This window comes from Carcharodon carcharias, chromosome 19 (genome assembly GCF_017639515.1).
Source record: "Carcharodon carcharias isolate sCarCar2 chromosome 19, sCarCar2.pri, whole genome shotgun sequence".
Lineage (NCBI taxonomy): Eukaryota > Metazoa > Chordata > Chondrichthyes > Lamniformes > Lamnidae > Carcharodon > Carcharodon carcharias.
Window position 1 is genome coordinate 101,048,062 of NC_054485.1, and position 22,748 is coordinate 101,070,809.

Below are 22,748 nucleotides of genomic sequence, written 5' to 3' on the forward strand. Positions count from 1 at the left end.
GTTGCCTGGTCCAATCTCATGCACACACTAGGGTCTGTGATACCGCAGGACCATCCTAAACCAAGGGTTTTGCAAGCTCCGCATCAAGCTGAAACTAATATCTTATGCTTTTCTCAGATACCGTGCGTATCCACATTATCTATTTGTGAACATTTTACCGGGGCGGGGCGTCTCAGGATCTTTTAAGATTTGAATGCGCACCTCTCAATTTAAAAAAGAATTTGCCCGGCAAGATTTCGGAACTGCCAAACCAATAACAGTGCAGCGAGGGCCACAGAGCATCTGGGGCGTTGGCGAATACAGATACAATGAGGTAACTTTTTAATTAATGAGATTTAAGCCTTGAAAATTAAACAGAGGAACAACTTGGTGTGTGTGTATTTGTGTGTGTGTGTGTGTGTGTGTGTGGTGAATTCGAAGTGTGTGTGAATTCAATGTCAAATTCACTGTCGCTGGGTCAAAATCCTGTAACTCCCTTCCTAACAGCACTGTGGATGTACCTACACCACAGGGACTGCAGCGGTTCAAGAAGGCAGCTCATCACCACCTTCTCAAGGGGAAATTAGGGACAGGCAATAAAAATGCTGGCCTAGCCAGCGACGCCCATGTCCCATGCAAGAATAAAAAAAGGAATCTTCAAGAGTATAATGTGGAGAAGTGTGAGATTATTCACTTTGGTAGTAAGAATAGAAAAGTAGAATGTTATTTTAAAATGGTATGAAACTTCTATACGTTGATGCTCAGAGGGACTTGTGTATACATGTCCAGGAACCCAAAGTTAGCATGCAGGTCCAATACGCAACTGGGACAACAAATGACATGTTGGCCTTTATGGTAAAGGGATTGGAGGATAAGAACAAAGAAGTCTTGCCCCAGTTGTACAGGGCTTTGGTGAGACCACACTGGAATACCATGTGCAGTTCTGGTCTCCATATTTAAGGAGACAGTACAGCAAAAGTTCACTAGACTAAACCCTGGGATGAAGGAGTTATCCTATGATGAGATGCTGGGTAAATTGTGCCTATACTCTGTGGAGTTTAGAAGAATGTGAGGTGATCTCATTGAAACACACAAGATTTTGAAGGGGCTGAAAAGTGTAGACACTGAGAGGCTATTTCCCCTGACTGGGGAGCCTAGAACATGGGGACACAGACTCAGAACAAGGGGCTGATCATTTAGGATTGAGATGAGGAGGAATTTCTTCACTCAGGGTTGTGAACCTGTCAAATTGTCTATCCCAGAGCATTGTGAATGTTCCATCACTGAGTATAGTTAAGGCTTGGATAGACAGATTTTTGGTCTCTCAAGGAATCAAGGGATATGGAGAGGGGGCGGGAGAGTGGAGTTGAAGCCCAAGATTAGCCTTGAGCATACTGAACGTGGAGCCAACTTAATGGGCTAAATGGTCTATTCCAACTGCTATCTCTTATGTGCTTATGTACCTGAAGAAAATCAAGAGAGAGAGAGGGAGAGAAAGACAGAAAGGAACGTGAATGAGGAAATGAGATTCCAGACTTAGAATTGTTTATTTTCTGGTCGAGGGAGCTTGATGGTCATTCACTAACGATTATCCATTGTTAAGAGTACTTACACTGTCATTAACTGGACTTAACGATCTGTGGCATGCTTAATGGGCAATTAATGTGCAAATGCTGCAAATCAGGGAAATCACAGCCAGATTAAGTACGGGATTGCAACTGAACAAAAAATTTGGAGTGGAGTGCCACAAATAGCTCAGCAAGCTGTATGCAATACACAGCATAGCTCTCCCTCGCTTCACACTGCCTGGTATCAAAATCCATGATTCAGTCATTGAAGCCTTCAATGAAATGAAGCTCCTGTCACCAAAGTCAAATAAGAGAAGGAGAAAGTTTCTTCACTTATGCATGACTGACGATAATCAATATATCATTGTGGATGATAAATCTGACACTGTGCAGGAAGCAAATGAAGATGACTATTTGAACCTCTTAAACCACCTCCAGTCCAATGTTGCTTGTGTTTTAATTTATGATGTCTCTTATGAAATGAAGAATTCCCTCATCAAGGAAGATCTGGTGTTCATACAATGGTGTCCAGAAGTGGCACCACTGAAACAGAAGATGCAGTTTACAACATAAGTTAATTCACTGAAGAACAAACTCAAAGGTATCAAGGCCAACTTTCAACTCAATTGCTTGGATGATATAAGCCGCAGTGAGCTTGCTGAAAAGCTGGGGGATGATGACGTGAAAGTAGAAGGAGTAGCGGTGTGATACTGCCGAGTGCCACCTATCTGAAAATGTCCTTGTTATAGTTGGACACTCTGTCCTGATTATGTACTTTAATGTAGTTAATGTACTCTAAGGCTGCTTCAATCTGTTTCCAGTTCTGTTCTATTCCAGATGGTTCCCCCTGAAAGACCAATTGTTAATATTGAGTAAAAATGAAATTTCCTCCCTGAAAAAAAATAATGGCTGTTATTCCTTTCAGCAGTCTGGCTGACTCCTTCATTACACTAAACACTCATTATCACTATCACCTTCAATCACTAATTTCTTGTTATGCGTGATGAACTCAAATGTGCCAATTGCCACCTCATGTCATGGACCACTTAATTCCCTAAACTGGCCACAGTAGAAGCCCAGTATTAATAATGTAATAATAATGTGATAAAACAAAAACAAAAATACCTGGAAAAGCTCAGCAGGTCTGACAGCATCTGCAGAGATGAACAGAGTTAATGTTTCGCGTCCAAATTACTTCATCAGAACAGAGTCATTCGGACTTGAAACGTTAACTGCGTTCCTCTTCGCAGATGCTGTCAGACCTGCTGAGTTTTTCCAGGTATTTTTGTTTTGTTTTAGATTTCCAGCATCAGCAGTTTTTTGCTTTTAGAATAATGTGATAAACTCAGGCTAGTTAGGCTCAGAAAATCAGGAAGTAAATATCTCCAAAGGACGCAAATATGAAGGTAGATGTTCATCCAAAATAAATCAAGCTTTGTATATGCTTATCAACACACAATCAGTTACAAGTTATCCTCTTCTTTCCCCCATTTTGTTGCAAGTTTTAGATAATCTGGTAACCCGACTGAAAATAACTCAGGAAAGATTATCTCTTGCAGGAAAAACAGGGATTAACATTTTTGTAACATTCTCAACCCAAGACAGAAGCTACGAGGATTAAACAGTTCCACAGATATTTACAAAGTGTCTCTCCTTTCAGCTTCCAGTTTCTGTTGTTTGGTGTGGGCTTATGATTTCTGCCTCCCCTTCCTGCTGCCCAGTTTGTTCTGCCTTCTCCTTTGCCGAAAAGGGAGGGGGCGTAATAATATGGTGCCTGATGAGGAGGGGGTGCACACTGTGCAACTAGTCAAGATTCCCAGTGCCTCTCTCCATTCACTTTGCAGAACTGCTTCAACTGCCCCTCTCCCCGCTTGCCCCATTGCAATTCCATTCTGCCCCCCTCCCTACTTTTGCTTTGTTCTTTCATGGTTGTAGGCCTCACTGGCTGGGCCAGCATTTATTGCCCATCCCTAATTGCCCTTGAGAAGGCGGTGGTGGTCTTCTTGAACCGCTACAGTCCATGTGGTGTAGGGGCACTCAGTGCTGTTAGGGAGGGAGTTCTAGGATTTTGATCCAGCGTCAGTAAAGGAATGGCAATATATTTCCAAGTCAGGGTGGTGAATGGCTTGGAAGGGAACTTGCAGGTGGTTGTGTTCCCATCTATCTGCTGCCCTTGTCCTTCTGGATGGTAGAGATCACGTGTTTGGAAGGATCCTTGACATTCACTGTGGGAGCCTCCCCATAGCTCACACTCCTGCTGCTTGAACCCCTCATAACTCATTCTCAGTTTCTAGATAGTCCCTTTGTATGGAAACTTTAAGTGGAACCACCTGGCAAGATATTCCTGCCACTCACTGTTCCAAACTCCTATCCTAAAGTGCCTGTAATTATCGATTTATTACACTGTGCCAAGCACTTTCCTAATTACTTCATCAAGACTGGACAGGCTACCCATATAAAACCCTTGGATCCAGAAGACGTTTTGGTCTTAGATTCAACAACAACTTAAATTTATGTAGCACTTTTAATGTAATGAAATGTCCCAAGACACTACACAGGGGCATTATGAAGAAAAGTATGGCACCGAGTCACACAAGGAGATATCAGATCGGGCGACCAGAAGTTTGGTCAAAGATGTAGGTTTTAAGGAGTGCCTTAAAGAGGAAAAGTGAGGTAAGCGGGGCGGAGAGGTTTAAGGAGGCAATTCCTGAGCTTGGGACCCAGACCACTGAAGGCAGGGCCAACGATGGAGCCATTAAAATCGGAGAATGCGCAAGAGGCCAGAATGAGAGCAGTGCAGTTATCTCGGAGCTGGAGGAGATTACAGAGCTAGGGAGGAACTAGGCCATGGAAGGGTTTGAGTGACTCCTCATCGAAGAGGGATTTAACCCATTTAAATGTATCTCTGTGCCCAATGCAAATTCGGTTCCCTGACGTTCAAGGGCAAATTTCACTGAAGTGTCACAGAAAGTGAAGTGAAGTTTTGATTCTGTCGCGGCTTTTAGTTTACTGCAACAGCTCAGCGCCGTAAATTGGTAGAAGGCTCGAAGGTCTAGCCTTACCCTGCCTATTGGAGAAACCAGGTTGTGACCCTTAAACCTTCATTCCCTGACACACCAACTCAATGTCAGGCTGAGGTTGTTAGTCCCAATTGTTAATTATGCTTCATGGCGTTAACTGTATTCTGGCGGTAAGCATTGATTGGGGGACTTACCTGCGCTTTTACATATGGGAGCAGGCTGGAAGAGCTCTTTTTTTTTTGTTCATGCATGGTATGTAATCAGTGTTTCCGTAAGTAAAAACTTGGCACCCATCAACATCTGATATTCTGAGGTTTTCTTGAGCACCAACCATTAGAGGGGACGTCCTTATTAATAACTTACTCCTCAGATCAGGAAGGCTCTTCGACATTGGAACGTGTTTATTAATCAAACAGTACATGCAACCGTACTGAAACACACACTGAAAAGGCAGCACTTAAACAACAAAGCCCGCTGGTTCGGCTGGGCATTCAAACGTGTTACAGTTCTCAGCTCACTATCTTAGACTGTTACAAATCCAAATATTCACTATAACCAGCCAGTTGTTCCAGATTTCTCTTACTCCCTCCGCACAACATGCCCCAGAAATCTGCATTTCATGATGAAATATAAGTTACGATAGAACTCCGTACAAGGGGAAACTGAATTGACTAGTCTATCATTAATAACTTTAGTTTTCCTGTCTTAACCAGCTCTTTATCCCGCCCCCTCCCCGCCCCCATCACCACCAACCGAGCTAACGAACATTAATTATTTAATGATATTTCTTATTCATAGCTTCCCTCTTGTTATAATTGCCATTCTACTGAGTGTAACCATTAATTATAAGTCTGTTTCTGTGTCGTCCGTACCATGGAGAAAGGTTGATGTGTACCCAGAGGTTTTCCTTCGCGACCTCATTCATTAAACCTCGTATCGCTTCGTGCTTGATACTGCCCATCGCTGCAGGGTCAGTTCTAGCCCCACAGCCCAGTGGCACTTTTAACTGGTTTTAAAATTCCCTGCTTGAAAGGAAAAGGCTAAACGGTTATCACAAGACAAAAGAGAGATCAACAGCAGCAACCGACTTCAGGGGCAGTCCGGTTAACCCCTTTCTGTCAACATGTTTTCTTTAACGTCTCTCAAAGCCGAGCTGCGACACTTCTCTGCTGACCCCCCACCCCCCCAACTTAAAAGGGGTGGGAAATGCGCTCTGCTGACCGTCACTGGCGGTCGCTAGTTCTCAAGGGGTTGCCGATAGTGCGGGTAGCGCCGGCGGCATCCAACTGCGGTACGCAATTCAGCCCCGCCGCCAGGTTCGGAAACCAGCCAGCTCCCTGAGGGACAAAGTGGGTTTGCACTTGCGGTCTACTCGAAATAAATTGAGCGCGGCTACGCGGTGCAATCACTAAACCAACCGCCGTGGGAGATTTACAAACATAAATAAAAACAAAAAAAACACTGCGGATGCTGGAAATCCAAAACAAGAACAGAATTACCTGGAAAAACTCAGCAGGTCTGGCAGCGTCGGCGGAGAAGAAAAGAGTTGACGTTTCGAGTCCTCATGACCCTTCCACAGAACTGAACAGTTCTGTCATGAGAAGGGTCATGAGGACTCGAAACGTCAACTCTTTTCTTCTCCGCCGACGCTGCCAGACCTGCTGAGTTTTTCCAGGTAATTCTGTTTTTGTGTGGGAGATTTACTCCCGCTGCGTGTGTGTGTTTAAAAAAAATCGTAGATCGCATTGATCAAGAATCGGATTGACGCTCCCAGGACATAAAGCGGGCATATATATATATAAAAAAAAGCACTCGGCCCTTTTCTATCCCCTCTTCCGGAAATAAGCAGGTCCCTATGCGAAAGGTTATCAGCAGGCAGCTACCCCCCCCCCCCTCCCCCCACCTTTGGGAGCGACTGAGAACCGAATAGTGCTTACAGCTGCAGTGCGACCAGCTTCAGTGGATCAGTCCTGCTCTCGGTGCTGAGGTAAGGGTAGACTGCCTCAGTGAAGGTTTCGGTGAAGGTGTAGATGTGGGCCATGTTATGGGCGTTGTAAAACGATACCTGCCCTCCCTCATAGTCCAGGTAGACCCCCACCCTCTTGGGAACCATGCTACCCAGTTTCAGGGCAGTCCGCGGGTTGGTGAACGCCGTGTACTCCTTGTCCCACAGACCCACCGCCCAGACCCCGTCCTCCGGGATGGCCTTCCTCGCCACCGACGCCTTGGCCGCGCCCACGTCCCAGGCCCCGTTGTCGCCCACGTCTACCTCCCAGTAGTGCCGCCCCGACGTGAACCCCTGGGTGGCCAGGACGCCGAGCAGGAAGCTGAAGCGCTCGGGAAACTCGGGCACCTTCTTCCACTCGCCTCGCTTCACCTGGGTGTCGTCGTCGGTCAGGAGGAGGCGGGGGTGCGCAGTCTGCGGGTCCAGGGTCAGGAGGGCTGGAACTGAAGAAGGCAAGGTCAAGCCTCACGTCACATTTCTACCTTCCTGGCAGCTCTGAGGGAGAGTCATGTCCGACTCGAAACGCTAACTCTGTTTCTCTCCTCTACAGATGCTGCCAGACCTGCTGAGTTTTTCCAGCACTTTCTGTCTTTATTTCAGATTTCCAGCATCTGCAGTATTTTTTAATTCTCTCTCTCTCTCTCTTTCGTGGGATGGAGGCATTGTTTTCCAGGCCAGCATTCATTGCCCCATTCCTAATTGCCCTGGAGCTGAGTGGCTCATTGGGCCATTTCAGGGGGCAGTTAAGAGTCAACCATATTGCTGTGGGTCTGGAGTCACATGTTGGCCAGACCAGGTAAGGACAGCAGATTTCCCTCCCTCAAGGGCATTAGTGAACCAGATGGGTTTTTATGACAATCGATGATGGTTTCATGGTCACCGTTACTGAGACCAGCTTTTATATTCCAGATTTATGAATTAAATTTAAATTCCAGCTGCTGTGATGGGATTTTAACCCATGTCACCCCACCCCCTGCCCTGCCACACACCCCCTCCCCCACTCTCCCACTCCCCCTCCCCCACTCCCACTCCCCCTCCCCCATTCCCCCTCACCCAGCATCTCCCTCAGCGTTACAGTCAAGTCTCTGTTGCTCACCTGTGTTAGCTGTTTGACAGACAGTGGTATGGGAAGGGGGAGGGGGGTCGGTGGAGGTGATGTTTAATGCCCAGTTGATCCCCTAGGTTTCAAGGTACATATGAAAAGGAGCATAGTGGTTATGTTACTGGACTGGTAACCCAGATCAATGCTTGAGACAGGATAGTTCAAATCCCACCCTGGCAGCTGGAGGCAATTCAAAATCAAATGATTAATAAGTCTGGAATAAGAAGCTAGTCTCAGTAATGGTGACCGTGAAATCACCAGGTCATCGTTAAAAACTCACCAGGTTCGGGAATGTCCTTTTGGGGAGGCAGTCCACAGTCCTTACCCAGTCCAGCCTACATGTAATGCCAGGCCCAAAGCAATACCCACTGAAATGGTCCAACAAAGCCACTCACAGAATCACAGTGCAGAAGAGGACCTATTGCCCATTGAGTCTGCACCAACACGTGAGAAACACCTGACCTACCTACCTAATCCCATTTACCAGCATTTGGCCCATAGCCTTGAATGTTATGATGTGCCAAGTGCTCATTCAGGTACTTTTTAAAGGATGTGAGGCAACCCGCCTCCACCACTCTCCCAGGCAGAGCATTCCAGACAGTCACCATCTCTAGGTAAAAAAGTTTTTCCTCACATCCCCCCTAAACCTCCTGCCCCTCACCTTGAACTTATGCCCCCTTGTGCCTGACCCTTCAACTAAGGGGAACAGCTGCTCCCTAACCACCCTGTCCATGCCCCTCATAATCTTGTACACCTCGATCAGGTCGCCCCCTCAGTCTTCTCTGCTCCAATGAAAACAAACCCAAGTCTATCCAACCTCTCTTCATAACTTAAATGTTTCATCCCAGGCAACATCCTGGCGAGTCTCCTCTGCACCCCCTCCAGTGCAATCACATCCTTCCTGTAATGTGGCGACCAGAACTGCACACAGTACTCCAGCTGTGGCCTCACCAATGTTCTATACAACTCCAACATGACCTCCCTACTTTTGTAATCTATGCCTCGATTGATAAAGGCAAGTGTCCCATATGCCTTTTTCACCACCCCACTAACATGCCCCTCTGCCTTCAGAGATCTATGCCAAGGTCCCTTTGTTCCTCAGAACTTCCTAGTGTCATGCCGTTCATTGAATACTTCCTTGTTAAATTAATCCTTCCAAAGTGTATCACCTCAGACTTTTCAGGGTTAAATTCCATCTGCCACTTATCTGCCCATTTGACCATCCCTTCTATCTTCCTGTAGCCCAAGACACTCAACCTCACTGTTAACCACCCAGCCAATCTTTATGCCATCCACAAACTTACTAAGCCTAACCCCCACATAGTCATCCATGTTGTTTATATAAATGACAAATAATAAGATCTTTCCAAAAACCATTAAAACAACAAATCACTGGCCACGTCCAATCTCCAGCCTGAACAATTCTCCCTATTATATCTATAAGTCTCCATGCACTGGGACACTGAATGAAGGAAACACAGAGTTCAGGGAGTTTACAGCAAGCTGATTTAATTCTCTATGTCCCCTCACTTAACACAACATGGATATCTTGTACTCAACCATATGCATTAAAACACCCTTCAGAGAACCCAGTGAAACAATTGGACAATTCATTGCATTGTTTGCTGATTCCACATAAACATTAGCCAGCTGATAATATGGACTGGTCAGCTGTATCCAAAATCCTTTGGAACAAATTTGGAAAAAAAAAGAGAAACACATGATCATTTATTAAAACTTTAAATGTCACTGTGCTATTTCCTGGAGAATCATAGAGTCATACAGCACAGAAGGAGGCCATTCAGCCCATTAGACCGGTGCTGGCTTTTCGAAAGAGCTCTCCAATTAGTCCCACTTGCCTTGCCCCTTCCCCACAGTCCCCACAAGTACTTATCTATTTCCCTTTTGTAAGTTACTACCAAATATTCCTTTCTACTGCCATCTCAATCCCATTCTGGATCTCAACACCTTGCTATGTAAAAAAAAAAACCTTCTCATTCCCCCCACCCCCTTGTTCTTTGCCAATTATCTCAGATCTGTGTCCTCTGTGACCCTCCTGCCATTGGAAACAATTTCCCCCTTAACGGCTTGATCAAAACCCTTAACCTTCTCTGCTCCAAGGAGAACAATCCCAGCTTCTCCAGTCTCTCCACAGAATGCAAATCTCTGATCCCAGATACCATTCTAGTAAACCTCCTCGGTGCTCTCTTGAAAGCCCATGCAAACATATGGCACACTGATCTTTGAAATCACCACTTTGCTTGCATTCATTTTGTGAGCACGCCGAGAAGTTCTGGGAATGACGGTAGAATCATTTTCCATTGAGGTTAATCTTACCTGGACTGATAACCTTCAGCATCCGTTTCCACACTATGTACTGCAGAGGTCCAATGGGCTCATATAGACTCAGATTAAAATTGGTTTCTGTGGCTTTAGGGTACAATGTCTCCGTTCTGTGTAAATATTGACAATCGTGCAATGTTATTAAATCCAATTGAATATAATCTTTTATGCATTTCAGAAATATATGAATAAACAACGGGTTGCATGAAATATTCCATTCTAATTTAAATGTGGCATTAGTCAAATTTAAATATGCTGATGATGCTTATGCTGAATTTTAAAATGAATGGAAAGAATGTCTTAAATGGGCCAATGGACCTCCTTTAGCCGGTACCACTACCACTAACACCTCTTTGTCCTTATGTTCATGTCATCTTTGTCAATCTCTCCTTTGCCTCCACCAATCGCTGGTCTTCTATCCAGCTTCACCTGCTCTATTCCCCTTAAAAGGAAAATTTCATCTTATTTTTACTTCTCTTTAGCACTGAAGAAGAGTCATATGTCTCGAAATGTCAACTCTGTCTTTCTCTCCACAGATGATGTTAGACTTGATGAGTTTTTCCAGCATTTTCTGTTTTGTCTTAATTGGGTGACCCCTTATCTTTTGAACATTGACCCCTTGTTCTAGATTCTCCGACAAGAGGAAACATCCTTTCCACATCCACCCTGTCAAGAACTCTCAGGATCTTATGTGTTTCAATCAGGTTGCCTCTTACCCTTCCAAACTCCAGTGGATACAAGCCCTGTCCAACCTTTCCTCACAAAACAACCCTCCCACTCCAGGTATTAGTCTAGTAAACCTTCTCTGGACTGCTTCCAACGCATTTACATCGTTCCTTAAACAAGGAGACCAATACTAGACCATTGTTTTGCACAATTAAACTGGGCTTGACTTTGCTGCATCTAAACAGGTCATGGGATTAAAATGGTATAGCATAGGAAGTAATTCAGCCCAACGTGCCTGTGCCAGCTCTTTGTAGAGCTATTTAAGTCATCCCATTTGTTAATAGAATCCAAGTCAGTTGAGGAAGCTGAAAGCAAGACACAGAGCTTTTTTGTATGAGAAAGTTTTTTTACTTGTTCAGCCTCACAACTCTCCTCCCACTCAACCCAGTGTCCCAACCATCCTCTTATTTATTTTCTCTTCTGAATAAACAAATGATCAATAAATCAAACTAATGAGAAAAAGGGGAGGTAAACAGCCCCTGATGGAGCGCTGAAAAAAAATCAAAATGTCAAAAGAAACTTAACTAACTAAACCAAAATATCATTCCAAGGGGTGATGATGCACCCCAGCCCCTGTGGTGCCCACCGATCGTGCCAAGCCTCAAACATAAGGGTGGACACCACGTGCTCTCTCTCCAGGGCCACCCACTGTGAACACAGCCACGGTAGAGGGGCAGACAGTCGGGCCAGACACCCCCCTTGACTGCCCGCTGCCTGGACCTGATCCCCTTTTCACGTGCTTAAAGACAATTAATACCCATCATCTGTTTCTGTCAATCTTAACAATGTAATTGACTAGACACTAACGCTGCTCCCCACCCTCTGCTCTTTCCCCATAGCTTTGCAATTTTCTTCCCATTCAACCTCATATCCAACTTCCTTTTTAACGTGACTATCGAATTAGCTTCCTGCTCCATTTCAGGCAATGCATTGCTGATTGCAACAACTCGCTGTGTAAAAAGATGCTTCCTCATGTCGCCCTGGTTCTTTTGTCAATCACCTTAAGTCTATGTCCTCTGGTTACCAACCCCCAGAGTAGTGGAAGCAGATTCTTTTTATTCCAGAACTGGGGGGGGCGGGGGCACAGTTTAAAAATAGGGCATCTCCCATTTAAGATGGAGATGAGGACAACTTGTTTTCTGTCAGAGGGGTGTTAGTGTTTGGGATTCTCTTCCCCAGAGAGCAGTGGAGGCTGGGTCATTGAATAGTTCAAGGCTGAGTTAGACAGATTTTTGATCAACAAGGAAATTAAAGGATTTAGGAGTAGGCAGGAAAGTGGAGTTAAGGCCACAGTCAGATCAGCCAAGATCTTATTGAATGGCGGAGTGGGTTCAATAGGCCAAATGGTCTACTTCTACCCCTATTTCAAATGTTACGTATTCTTATGGAAACCATTCATGGTTTTGAACGCCTCTGTCAAATCTCCTCTGTTCTTCAGGAGAACAACCCCAGATTCTCCAGACTCTCTGCATAACTGAAGTCCCTCATCCCTGGTGCTATTCTGATAAATTTCCTCCACACCATCCCGTGGGCCTTGGCATCCTTCCTAAATTGCAAAGAGTTGGACTCAACACTCCAGCTGGGGTCTAACCAGTGTTTTATAAAGGTTCAGCATAACTTGCTTGCTTGTGGGTGTTTTTAAATCAGGGCCAGTCCTCATATGCTTCTGCTTTTAGTACTCACTGAAAAGCTCCAAAGAAACACTCCAAAGTCTTTGACTGCTCCCGAGGTAGCATCTCTGGAGACATTTTGGATGTCGCCAATGTATTTTTTGCCGGATTATTCTCAACATTTCTCACCCTTTGAGTAAAGAAACTATTTCTCCCAAGCACTTGAAATTTGCTTCTCACTAACTTAAACTTATATCCTTTGGCCTTCCTTCCAGAGGCAGCTTTGAAACAACAATCTGAATGAGCCTAATCATGCCAATTAGCAGCTTGATGAAGTGCTCTTTAACCACTTTCTTTCTAGGCTGTAATATTTGCGCTGTTTTGGGAGCCGGGGATTGGGGGGGTGACGGTGTGTGTGGCAGGGGTTGGAATTTGACCTTACTCATCTGACAGGATCCCACCAGGGTTGGGTGCGACCTTGGTTTTACCCCCAACACCCACCTTGATAATAATTTTTGTGAGTGCAGAATTCAGCAGATGTGATGTCTATGCAGCATGCTGTAAAACCCTCTATACCTCTGTACGCTGCCAAGCCCCAGGCTAAGCTTGGCAGCATTCTGTTCATTGTTTGCATTCCTTCTCCAGATATTGAAAGGGATGAATTTACTGTCAAGTCCTAGGTTTCTTTCAAAGTCTCCCCATGCTCTTCATTCTCAGCTGCTGGATACTTACGTCAATGTTAACTTTTGGGTTGGGGGGGAGCAGGTGTGAGTGATGTTTGTAAGAGCACTGGATGTTTATTTATTCATTCATGGCACGTGGGTGTCGCTGGCTGGGCCAGCATTTATTTTCCATCCCTAGTTGCCCTTGAGAAGGTGGTGGTGAGCTGCCTTCTTGAACCGCTGCAGTCCAGGTGGTGTAGGTACACCCACAGTGCTGTTAGGGAGGGAGTTCCAGGATCTTGACCCAGCGACAGTGAAGGAACAGCGATATATTTACAAATCAGGATGGCGAGTGACTTGGAGGGTGATCTTCCAGGTGGTGGTGTTCCCATGTGTCTGCTGCCCTTGTCCTTCTGAGTGGTAGTGGTTGTGGGTTTGGAAGGTGCTGTCTAAGGAGGTTTGGTGATATTCTGCAGTGCCTCTTGTAGATGGTACACACTGCTACTACTGTGCGTCGGTGGTGGAGGGAGTGAAAGTTTGTCGATGTGGTGCCAATCAAGTGGGCTGCTTTGTCCTGGGTGGTGTTGAGCTTCTTGAGTGTTGTAGAAGCTGCACTCATCCAGGCAAGTGGGCAGTATTCCATCACACTCCTGACTTGTGCCTTGTAGATGGTAGACAGGCTTTGGGGAGTCAGGAGGTGAGTTACTCACTGCAGGATTCCTAGCCTCTGACCTGCTCTTGTAGCCATAGTATTTATATGACTAGTCCAGTTCAGTTTCTAGTCAATGGTAACCGCCAGGATGTTGATAGTGGGGGATTCAGTGATGGCTTCAGCAAAGTCTATACTTTGGGTTTTCTTGCTAATTAACTAAAACCACTTGCCTTAGTGTAAATTACGAGATTCATTCATTGTGATATGATCATGCTTATACTGAAGTGTATTTTTAATCCTGCTTGTGATACACCCTGATTGAAAGTGTCTGAGTGGTGACATACAAATGGGAAACTGGCTGGTGCCTCCATCGACCAAGCAATTTATCGGCCTGAATGTTGTAAGAAAATAACCAAATGGTAAATGTCAGCAGAAATCCAACAGTGTGAAGACAGGCTGTGTTACAACATCTTAGCAGAATCCCAGAGGCCCAGATATATAGGCAGGGCCGAGACAAAAGTATCCAATGAACGACTGAAGTGGTAAACTTTACATGTACTTCAGCACCTGTAGTTTAGGAACAGTGTGTTGGTTTATAATTTTAATATAATGAAAGTTTAATTTTGTCCTTCTTTTATTATCCCAGCCATGACTTACCACGTTACCTGAATTAGTTGCGGTATGATTGTTACATGTTTTTAACACTTAGCCTGTTACACTGCAATTTAGCCTTTGGGCTGCAAATATGCTTCTTACCATGTTATTATTAATTAAATTAAAAATAACTGGGTACCAAGGCCAACATGTTTTCTTGCTTTGGCCAGGCACTTGCTTTGAAATGTTTACAAGCTGATAAAAGTCCAAATGCAGGAAATCGGAGATCCCGAGAGTCTGACCTAGCATGGGCGCACAGATGATTCAATGACACCTTTTGTAATTGGGCCATTAAGTAATAGCGAGGCGATGATTGGGTTAAATCGGTCTTCATAGGCTCTTTTGTGTAAATAAAGTATAAAAAGAGCTCCCTGGGCAAAGAAAAGATGAGTATTCAGCCGAAGGAAGTTTGGGACCATTTTGCAGACAGACCCCAGTGAAAGGATGGGTTGGCAGAGGCAGCACACATCGACCGGTGCAACAGTGCCCGTGGCATGGTTATCTGGCATTGTCAAGTGGTGATCACGCTTCTACCCAGAGTGTAATGGTCATGCTGTCCTGTTTTGACATTACTGCTCAGACATCGACATGTGTGAAGTCTTACTTATACTGAATAAAATATAACCACTGTCGCCTAGAAGGGTAATCATTTCAAGTAACTTCAGAACTTGAGAGCGACGGGGTTAAAGGGTTAAGTGACTCTGACACACCCCTGAATTTCAATAGGGTGGCTGGGGTGGAATGGGTTGGGGGGTGGGGGGTGGGGGTGGGGGGCTGGAGGCAGGGGTAATGTTAACTTGATATTTGTTTCCAAACCATGACCGTCCTTTAACCCTCATCGTCAAAAAAGCATGGAAGCCCATTCAAGTACCTGCGCAAAATTGATGTCCCATTCAAACACACTTCAAAACAGTTTACGCAATTGGGCCAGATTTTGTTGGCAGATTAAGGATGAGGCTAATGGTGCTTGTGCCATTATTAATGTGTAAATGGTACCACCTGAAAGTGAGTTGGTTTGTGGGTTTTGGGTTTAGATGCAATAACAAAATAATATCCAGGAAAAATGGATTTACTGTCTCTGTTCACACTGCTGTCAAAGGCTGGCAGTTAACATTCACAAGCAAGGGAGCCATGAATGTATTCGCTCTGACAATGTGCACTTGTTCACTGAATACAATCTGTTTGAAATGTTACACATACTATATCATAATGATTCTTGGTATTAGCCAACAGAACTGGAACCTGATATACAGAGAAAAGATTACATACCCATCAAGTAACGATTTTATGTCCTAGTCATAAAAAAAACGCAGGAGGTTAGAGTGCAACTTGGTGACAGAGATAGAAATAGATAGTCAAGCATTACAAAATTCAATCGTAATCAACAACAACTTAATTTTACGTGGAACCTTTATAGTAATAAAACGTCCTGAAGTGCTTCACTGGAGTGTTATAAAGCAAAAGTAGACACTGAGCTGCATAAGGTGATATTAGGATTAATGGCCAAAAGCTTGGTAAATGAGGCAGGTTTTAAGTGGTGTCTTAAAGGATGAGAGAGAGCGAAAGAGAGGTAGAGATAGAGGCAGAGAGAATTAGGGAGGTTATTCCAGAACTTAGGGCCTCGGCAGCTTAAGGCATGGCCACCAACAGTGGAGCAATTCAAATTAGGGATGCACAAGAGGCCAGAGTTAGAGGAGCACAGATATCTCGGATAGGTGTGGGGGTGGAGAAGATTATAGAGATGGGGAGGGATTTGAAAACAAGGACAAGAATTTTAAAGTCAAGGCAGCACTTGACTGGGGGCCAAGATAAGTCAATGAACACAGGGTGTGATGAGATCTGCTTGACCTTGTTCAACTAAACTGACATTTATATCTCAACTAACAAATGAACAGTCATTCTGACACTGTAAGGTCCATTTCCCAACTGTTGACTATAATACTCTCAGCATCCCAGTCTAAATTACTCCAAACCCCCACTCACGTTCTTATTAGCCTATACGTCACTTAGATCATATTATCCCAACCCCCACTTGATGGATATTATTGTCTGACCCACCTGAGATTATATTACTTCAGCTCCACCTCGCTGTGTTACTCTAGGGTCCCAGTAATTTCTAGCCAGAGATCCTTCTGGTCTATTCTCTTGGCATCCTTCTCCCTCTCCAACCATTATACATCCTGGGTTGGATAATGTTTGCGGATTCACTGACCGACCACTCCCTCCCCTACCACATTGTCCTGGCTATCCCCATGAACCCGCGTGACACGTTGTGATTCTCCTCGACCTTCGGGCACTCAGCCCTTCGATTGCAATCGTTTCTGATCCGTGAGCTTCCATTCTGGCCACATCGCAGATACAACATAATTGCTAGCTCCACCTTGCCTCAGGTGTTTTTTCCTGATGTAGGGGCAATTTTAACCTAACACATCTGTCGGGGAGCAGAGTGGTTTAATCGCCACAGCCCCAGTATTGCTTTCCTCTGAAGTCAGCGGACAGCAATATTGGGTAGGTTTGCTTCAAATTAACCCCGCAACTTTAGTGTCCCTGATTCCGCGTATGAAAAGTGCTCTGGAGCATCACCGCGCCTTACCTTGAGGATCTCCGCATCCTTCAGTGACATCCTCTGCTGTATGTCCACTATGCGTTCGTTCATCAGAGCCTTTTCTGATATGACTGTCTTCAAGTTTTCTTCCAGCTGCTGCAAGATGCTGTCTTCCTTCTTCTTGATCTTTCCCATCAGCACCTTCTCCTCGTCCCGGAGGTATTGGCGGAGTTTGGCAAATTCGGCCTCAATGTTCTTCCGCATGGTCTCGGCTTGTTTCTATGAACAGAACAGAGTCACGTTGGTCAACAGGAAATGTGAGCTTTGCAAGCCCAGATTTGCCTCAGAGCAATGCAGATATCACACTAGTTTCTAAGTGTGCAACAGGATTATTGACAGTGTTTTTAAGATATCTCTGCAATCACAAAATGTCTGCCCTCATGCTTAACCCAGCTCAGCTTCAAGATTCTAGTAACTTCTCTGGTTACTTTAACTCTGAGTCTTCAACCAGGCTTAACCAGTCAAGCACAGTGAGTACAGATCAGTTACCAGCCTAACATAATCAAACACAGAACAATTAAACCATTGAACACTACAACTAGCACCTCTTCCACACCAACACTATGTGTCCCCAACATGTAACAGGTCTTTTTGTGCTCAAGTTGGGCTGGTTAATCAGTTTCAAATGCATCACACCTGAAACTTAACTCAATGAACATCGTAGTCATCATAGAACATCGGCTATGAAGGAGGAACACACGCTGCATTATCTTTCATAGATGAAGGAAGCAACAAGGCATTTGGACAGCAGTGACCCAAGGAAACAGAGCTTTCCCGCCCCCCCACCCCCCTTTCCCCGACATCACTTAACTCTTGATGAAGTCTAAGTACTCCCAAGGCTTTAATGTTGATCTTTTGTTCCAGCAGGTTCCGTCAACAACTTTCCCTTGTACTTCTGGATATAGAACATGTTTTAAATCCAACTGGGATCTTTCTCATACCTTTAGCCTCTAATCTTTCTTCCCGATGGCATTCCCTCTATTTTCTCCGTGCTGGAACGTTCAATATCTGCCCTCCCTCTCCAACTCAGCCGCTGGAAACCTTTCTTTCTTGAGAATATCCTGTTGCCAGGCTCTTCCTCTTCCTTACCCAACCTCAGTGATCTCAAATGAAGACCCCTGGCTCTGCCACTTAGTCTGTGGGCTCATTTTAACCTAATTGGCAGGGTGAGAATCCCACAGAATTTTGGTGATTGCTGGTTTTTTTCTTCTGCCCGATGTTATCTCCACTGACTTCTTCAGGGGGTAAAGTCAGGGCAGGGAGTGGGGGAGGGGGGAGGAGAGGAGGGTAAAACCAGTGTTGTACAAGTGCCTGTCAGTCTCCCAATGAGTGGGTTGGTTTCAATTCGCCTTCAATACCGCACCCTTTCCTGGAATCTCAAATGGTGGAATTGCTGTCCTCCTTCAGACTGTCCTTTCTCCACACACTTCCGAATTCAATCCCGTTCTTGCCGAGTTTGCCTTCAGCTCACATTGTTTCCCTTGGCTTCCCCACCCCTTTTCCTTTGATTGACCACCTGGAACATTAGTCATCTTTGTAGCCTAGCTATTGCCCCCACCTCCCCCAACGGTATAGAGCTGGTCAGTGACCGGGTTTCGTATCTCACCTTCAGTTCAGCTATGTTGGCCTGCTGGTTGCTCTGACTGTTGGAAATCTCATCCGCTTGCTTGTTGAGTAAATCCAGTGCTGTTTGCAGCTTTCCCTGCAAGTAGTTACAGGATGATTAAAACCTCACACTCTCTTTAAAACAGCACGGGGTGGATTTGGGGGTTAGGCTTTGCTGGAGCAGAGAGGAAAATCAGGCAGGAGGTCCCGTGGCAAAATCCACCCCTCCCACCCTTAGCTCTACCTTCCATTGAAACATTTCCCCAGTTACCAACCTAACATAATCAAACACAGAACAGTTAAACCATTGATCTTTCCAGTGAAGTGCTTTTTATTTTTGAAGTGTGATCACTTTGCATAGGAAAGGTTGGCGGCCAATTGGAACTGCGTAGGATCCCATGAAATAAATGACCAGATTGCCTACTTTAATGACAGGTATTGGAGAGGCAACGATGGGCCAGATCCAAGGAGAGGACTCCCCCCTGCTCCTCTCCAGAACACTGGTCCAGATTATTGATCTTTTACATCCACCAGAGAGATTATCAATGGAAAATTGGCACCTCTGACAATGCAGCAACTCCCCCAGTGCTCCACCGGGATGGTCAGCCTGGGACAGGACTGGAACCCACAATCTCCTGACGCTGGAGTGAGAATGCTACCCGCTGAGCCACACAGCTGGCTTTGAGGGAACTCTGACAGGCCGTGTCAAGGGTGTGTGACCTTCCTGCTTCTGCTGTATGCCCCTCTCTGGGCTTAAGGCAGTTAAGGGAAAAGCAACTCCCATGTTTTGCAAGGCCAGCCCAACATTGATTTGTCCTCAAGACCGTAAACAAGGTGTATAGGCCAACCCTGGTCACACTGGGAAGACCTTCAACAGAGCTTGACTTCCTCAGCTGACAGGGTCACTTTCCGCACCATTTCCAACAGCGATATGACTCAAGTGGGACTGGAGTTACGTCTAAGTGGGTCACCTATCCCCGAACGGGATTGGTTGGGGTTTTTAACCCCCACACACACACCCCCCCCACCCCACCACAATCACCTTTTTGGTGCTAACCCTGGCCAGCGCAACTCATTTGGACTGAGGGGATCGGGCTGGCCAGCCCAGCTCCTTAACGATTGCTGAACAACATGGAGTTTAACCTCTTTGCCAGGCTGATTAGTCAGTCAGTCAATCAGGAGGGTGCAAGCATGGAGAATGGATGGACATTTCCTGAAGCAGGCATAAAGGTCAATGAAGAAGGGAGCATTGCATTTCTCCACAGCCTGTCACGTGCTCAGGGCATCCCTAAGTCCTTTCCAACAATGACTTTGTATGTTTCTTTCTCTCTCTTTCCTGATTCCCTACCAGGAGATTACAAGAGACGGGGAATGGAAGGAGGGTCATGTCAGGATACTCCAGTCAGCATGGGCATGTAGTAGATTTTGATGAACAAGCTCCCATTCCCTGTCAATTTCCAATTCATGTATATTGTGTTATAGGATGGCACAGCAAGATCTCACAGAGAGCACTATGATGTTGGTCAGATAATCTGTGTTATTGATATTGGCTGAGTGTTAAATTTCCACCAAGGCACCGGGAAGAACTCACCCTCCTCTTCGCTTCCAAATTTGGTCATGGATCACTTATGTCCACCCAAGAGAGCAGACAGGGGCCTTGATTTAACGTCTCATCTGAAAGGTGGTGCCTCCAGCATTGCAGCACTCCCTCAGCCTTGACCATCCAACAGTGCAGCACTCCCTCAGCCTTGACCCTCCAGCATTGCAGAACTCCCTCAGTGCTGGCCCTCCAACAGTGCAGCACTCCCTCAGCCTTGTCCCTCCAACAGTGCAGCACTTCCTCAGCCTTGACCCTCCAACGATGCAGCACTCCCTCAGCCCTGACCCTCCAACAGTGCAGCACTCCCTCAGCCCTGGCCCTCCAACAGTGCAGCACTCCCTCAGCCTTGACCCTCCAACAGGGCAGCACTCCCTCAGCACTGACCCTATGACAGTGCGACGCTCCGTCATTACTGCCTCTGACAGTGCAGCACTCCCTCAGTACTTACCCTCTGACGGCACGGCGCTTCCTCGGCCTTGAACTTCTGACAGTGCAGCGCTCCCTCAGTGCTGCCTGACAGTGCCTGGGTGCTGCAGTGGGGGGCGCCGGTCTGGATTGCATGTGCCTGAATCTCTTGCTGGATGGGTAGAACCTCATTGACCCCCCAGGACAGTAACCCAAATGCAGCCAGGTCTAAACTGTGAGCGGCGCGATTCCCCGAGCCCTGGAACTGTATATGCGTTTGTGTCTGTGTCTGGCTGTCTGTGTGTGTCTATCTGTGTCCATGTGCTTGTGTGTGTCTGTTTGTGTCTATGTGTTTTTGTGTCCATGTATTTGTGTGTGTGTTTGTGTCTGTTTGTGTCTGTGTGTGTGTGCGTTTGTGTGTGTGTGTCTGTGTTTGTGCGCGTTTGTGTGTCTGTGCGTGTGTCTGCGTGAGTGTCTGTCTGTGCCTGTGTATGTGTCTTTGTGTCTGACTATGTGTGTGTGTCTGTCTGTGTCTATGTGTCTGTGTGTGTGTGTCTGTCTGTGTCTGTGCCTGTGTGTGTCTGTTTGTGTGTTTGTGCCTGTGCGTGTGTTTCAGTCTATGTGTGTGTGTGTGTGTCTGTGCCTGTGTGTGTGTGTTTGTGTCTGTGTGTGTGTGTCTGTGCCTGTGTGTGTGTGTGTTTGTGTCTGTGTGTGTGTGTGTGTCTGTGCCTGTGTGTGTGTGTTATGTCTGTCTGTGTGTGTGTGTTTGTGTCTGTCTATGTGTCTGTGCGTGTGTCTCTCTGTGTCTCTGTGTCTGTGTGTGTGTGTGTGTGTGTCTGTGCCTGTGTGTGTGTGTTTGTGTCTGTCTATGTGTCTGTGCGTGTGTCTCTCTGTGTCTATGTGTCTGTGTCTGTGTGTGTGTCTGTGCCTGTGTGTGTGTGTGTGTTTGTGTCTGTCTATGTGTCTGTGCGTGTGTCTCTCTCTGTGTCTATGTGTCTGTGTGTGTGTGTGTGTGTGTGTGTCTGTGCCTGTGTGTGTGTTTGTGTCTGTCTATGCGTCTGTGCGTGTGTCTCTCTCTGTGTCTGTGTCTGTGTGTGTGTGTGTGCGATTTTAATTCCCATTTCCCCAGAGCCCCCGGCTTTCCGATCTGGATTTTGAGCCGCAGCTCCCATACCTTGTAGACCTCGGCGGCATCTTTCAGGGGGCTGATCCTGTGGTCCTTGTGCTCACGTGAAACGGCGCAGACGACACAGATCGCCGTCTTGTCGTTCTCGCAGAAGAGCTTGAGTTTCTCGTCGTGCTGGTCGCAGAGCAGGGCGCCGCCGCCCTCCCTGGGCTTGGCGCTGAGCTTGCGGACGCTCTCCACCATGTTCGCCGCGAAGCGGTTCAGCCTGACATTCCTCTGGGAGAAGTGCTCCCGGCATTTGGGGCAGGAGATGCTCTCCTTGTTCTTGTCCCAGTAGTTCAGGATGCAGGCTTTGCAGAAATTGTGGCCGCAGTCGAGCATCATCGGCTCCGTGTAAAACTCCAGGCAGATCGAGCAGATCGCTTCGTTTATCAGATTCTCCAATTCCTTTTCGCTCGCCATCTCAGCAGCAACTTCCCCCTTCCTCCCACCCCCACCCCCCCCCCCCCCCACCTCCCCTCCCTCCTCCCCCCCGGGGTGCTTTAAACCCCAGCCCTTCCCCCCTCCCCCCTATCTCTCGCCCAGCTTCTTCTCGGTGAGCGGCTAAGAGTGGGAGATCTCCAAGCAAATCTCACTGGCCTAGCGTCAATGCTGACTCTTTCCCCATTGCGTGCACCTCCTTGCTCCAGCTTGCAAATTTCTTTCATAATATGTATTTTTAAAAAAAAACAGAAAAAAAATTCGCTCTTGATACCGGCTGCTGGACTCGAACTGCCTGTACCCCAGTTGTCCACACTTGAGTCAGGTCTAGGTGACGTCTCCAGGGACTGTCCTGCTGTTGTCCTCCCCACTGTCGACCAACAGGCGGCGCTGTGCTGGCCGGACAACCCATAGAGTTACAAAAGGGTTGGCCGCCGCCCCCCACCACCCCCCCTTCCCCAACCCGGTGAAGCCTTGAGCCATTGCCTTGGAAAAGAGAGAGAGTGCGAGAGAGAAAAGGGAAGACTTGCATCTATATAGCACTTTTCTCGAAGGAGACACATGTAAGGATGACCGACGCTTGGGGAATAAATTAAGGGGTGCTTT

At 46.4% G+C, this 22,748-nt stretch overlaps 1 protein-coding gene across 1 annotated transcript; it reads right to left on the bottom strand.

The window, feature by feature from the left end:
* Positions 1 to 5,384: 5,384 nt before the first annotated feature.
* Positions 5,385 to 22,124, bottom strand: LOC121291294 (E3 ubiquitin-protein ligase TRIM39-like). Its single transcript, XM_041212366.1, has 7 exons — positions 21,711 to 22,124; positions 18,533 to 18,628; positions 16,915 to 17,145; positions 12,120 to 12,289; positions 10,012 to 10,127; positions 6,505 to 7,009; positions 5,385 to 5,589 (listed from the first exon to the last, which is right to left on the bottom strand). Exons 1-7 carry the CDS (start codon positions 22,122 to 22,124, stop codon positions 5,580 to 5,582), a joined length of 1,542 nt encoding a protein of 513 aa, XP_041068300.1. The 3' UTR covers positions 5,385 to 5,579.
* Positions 22,125 to 22,748: the final 624 nt, after the last annotated feature.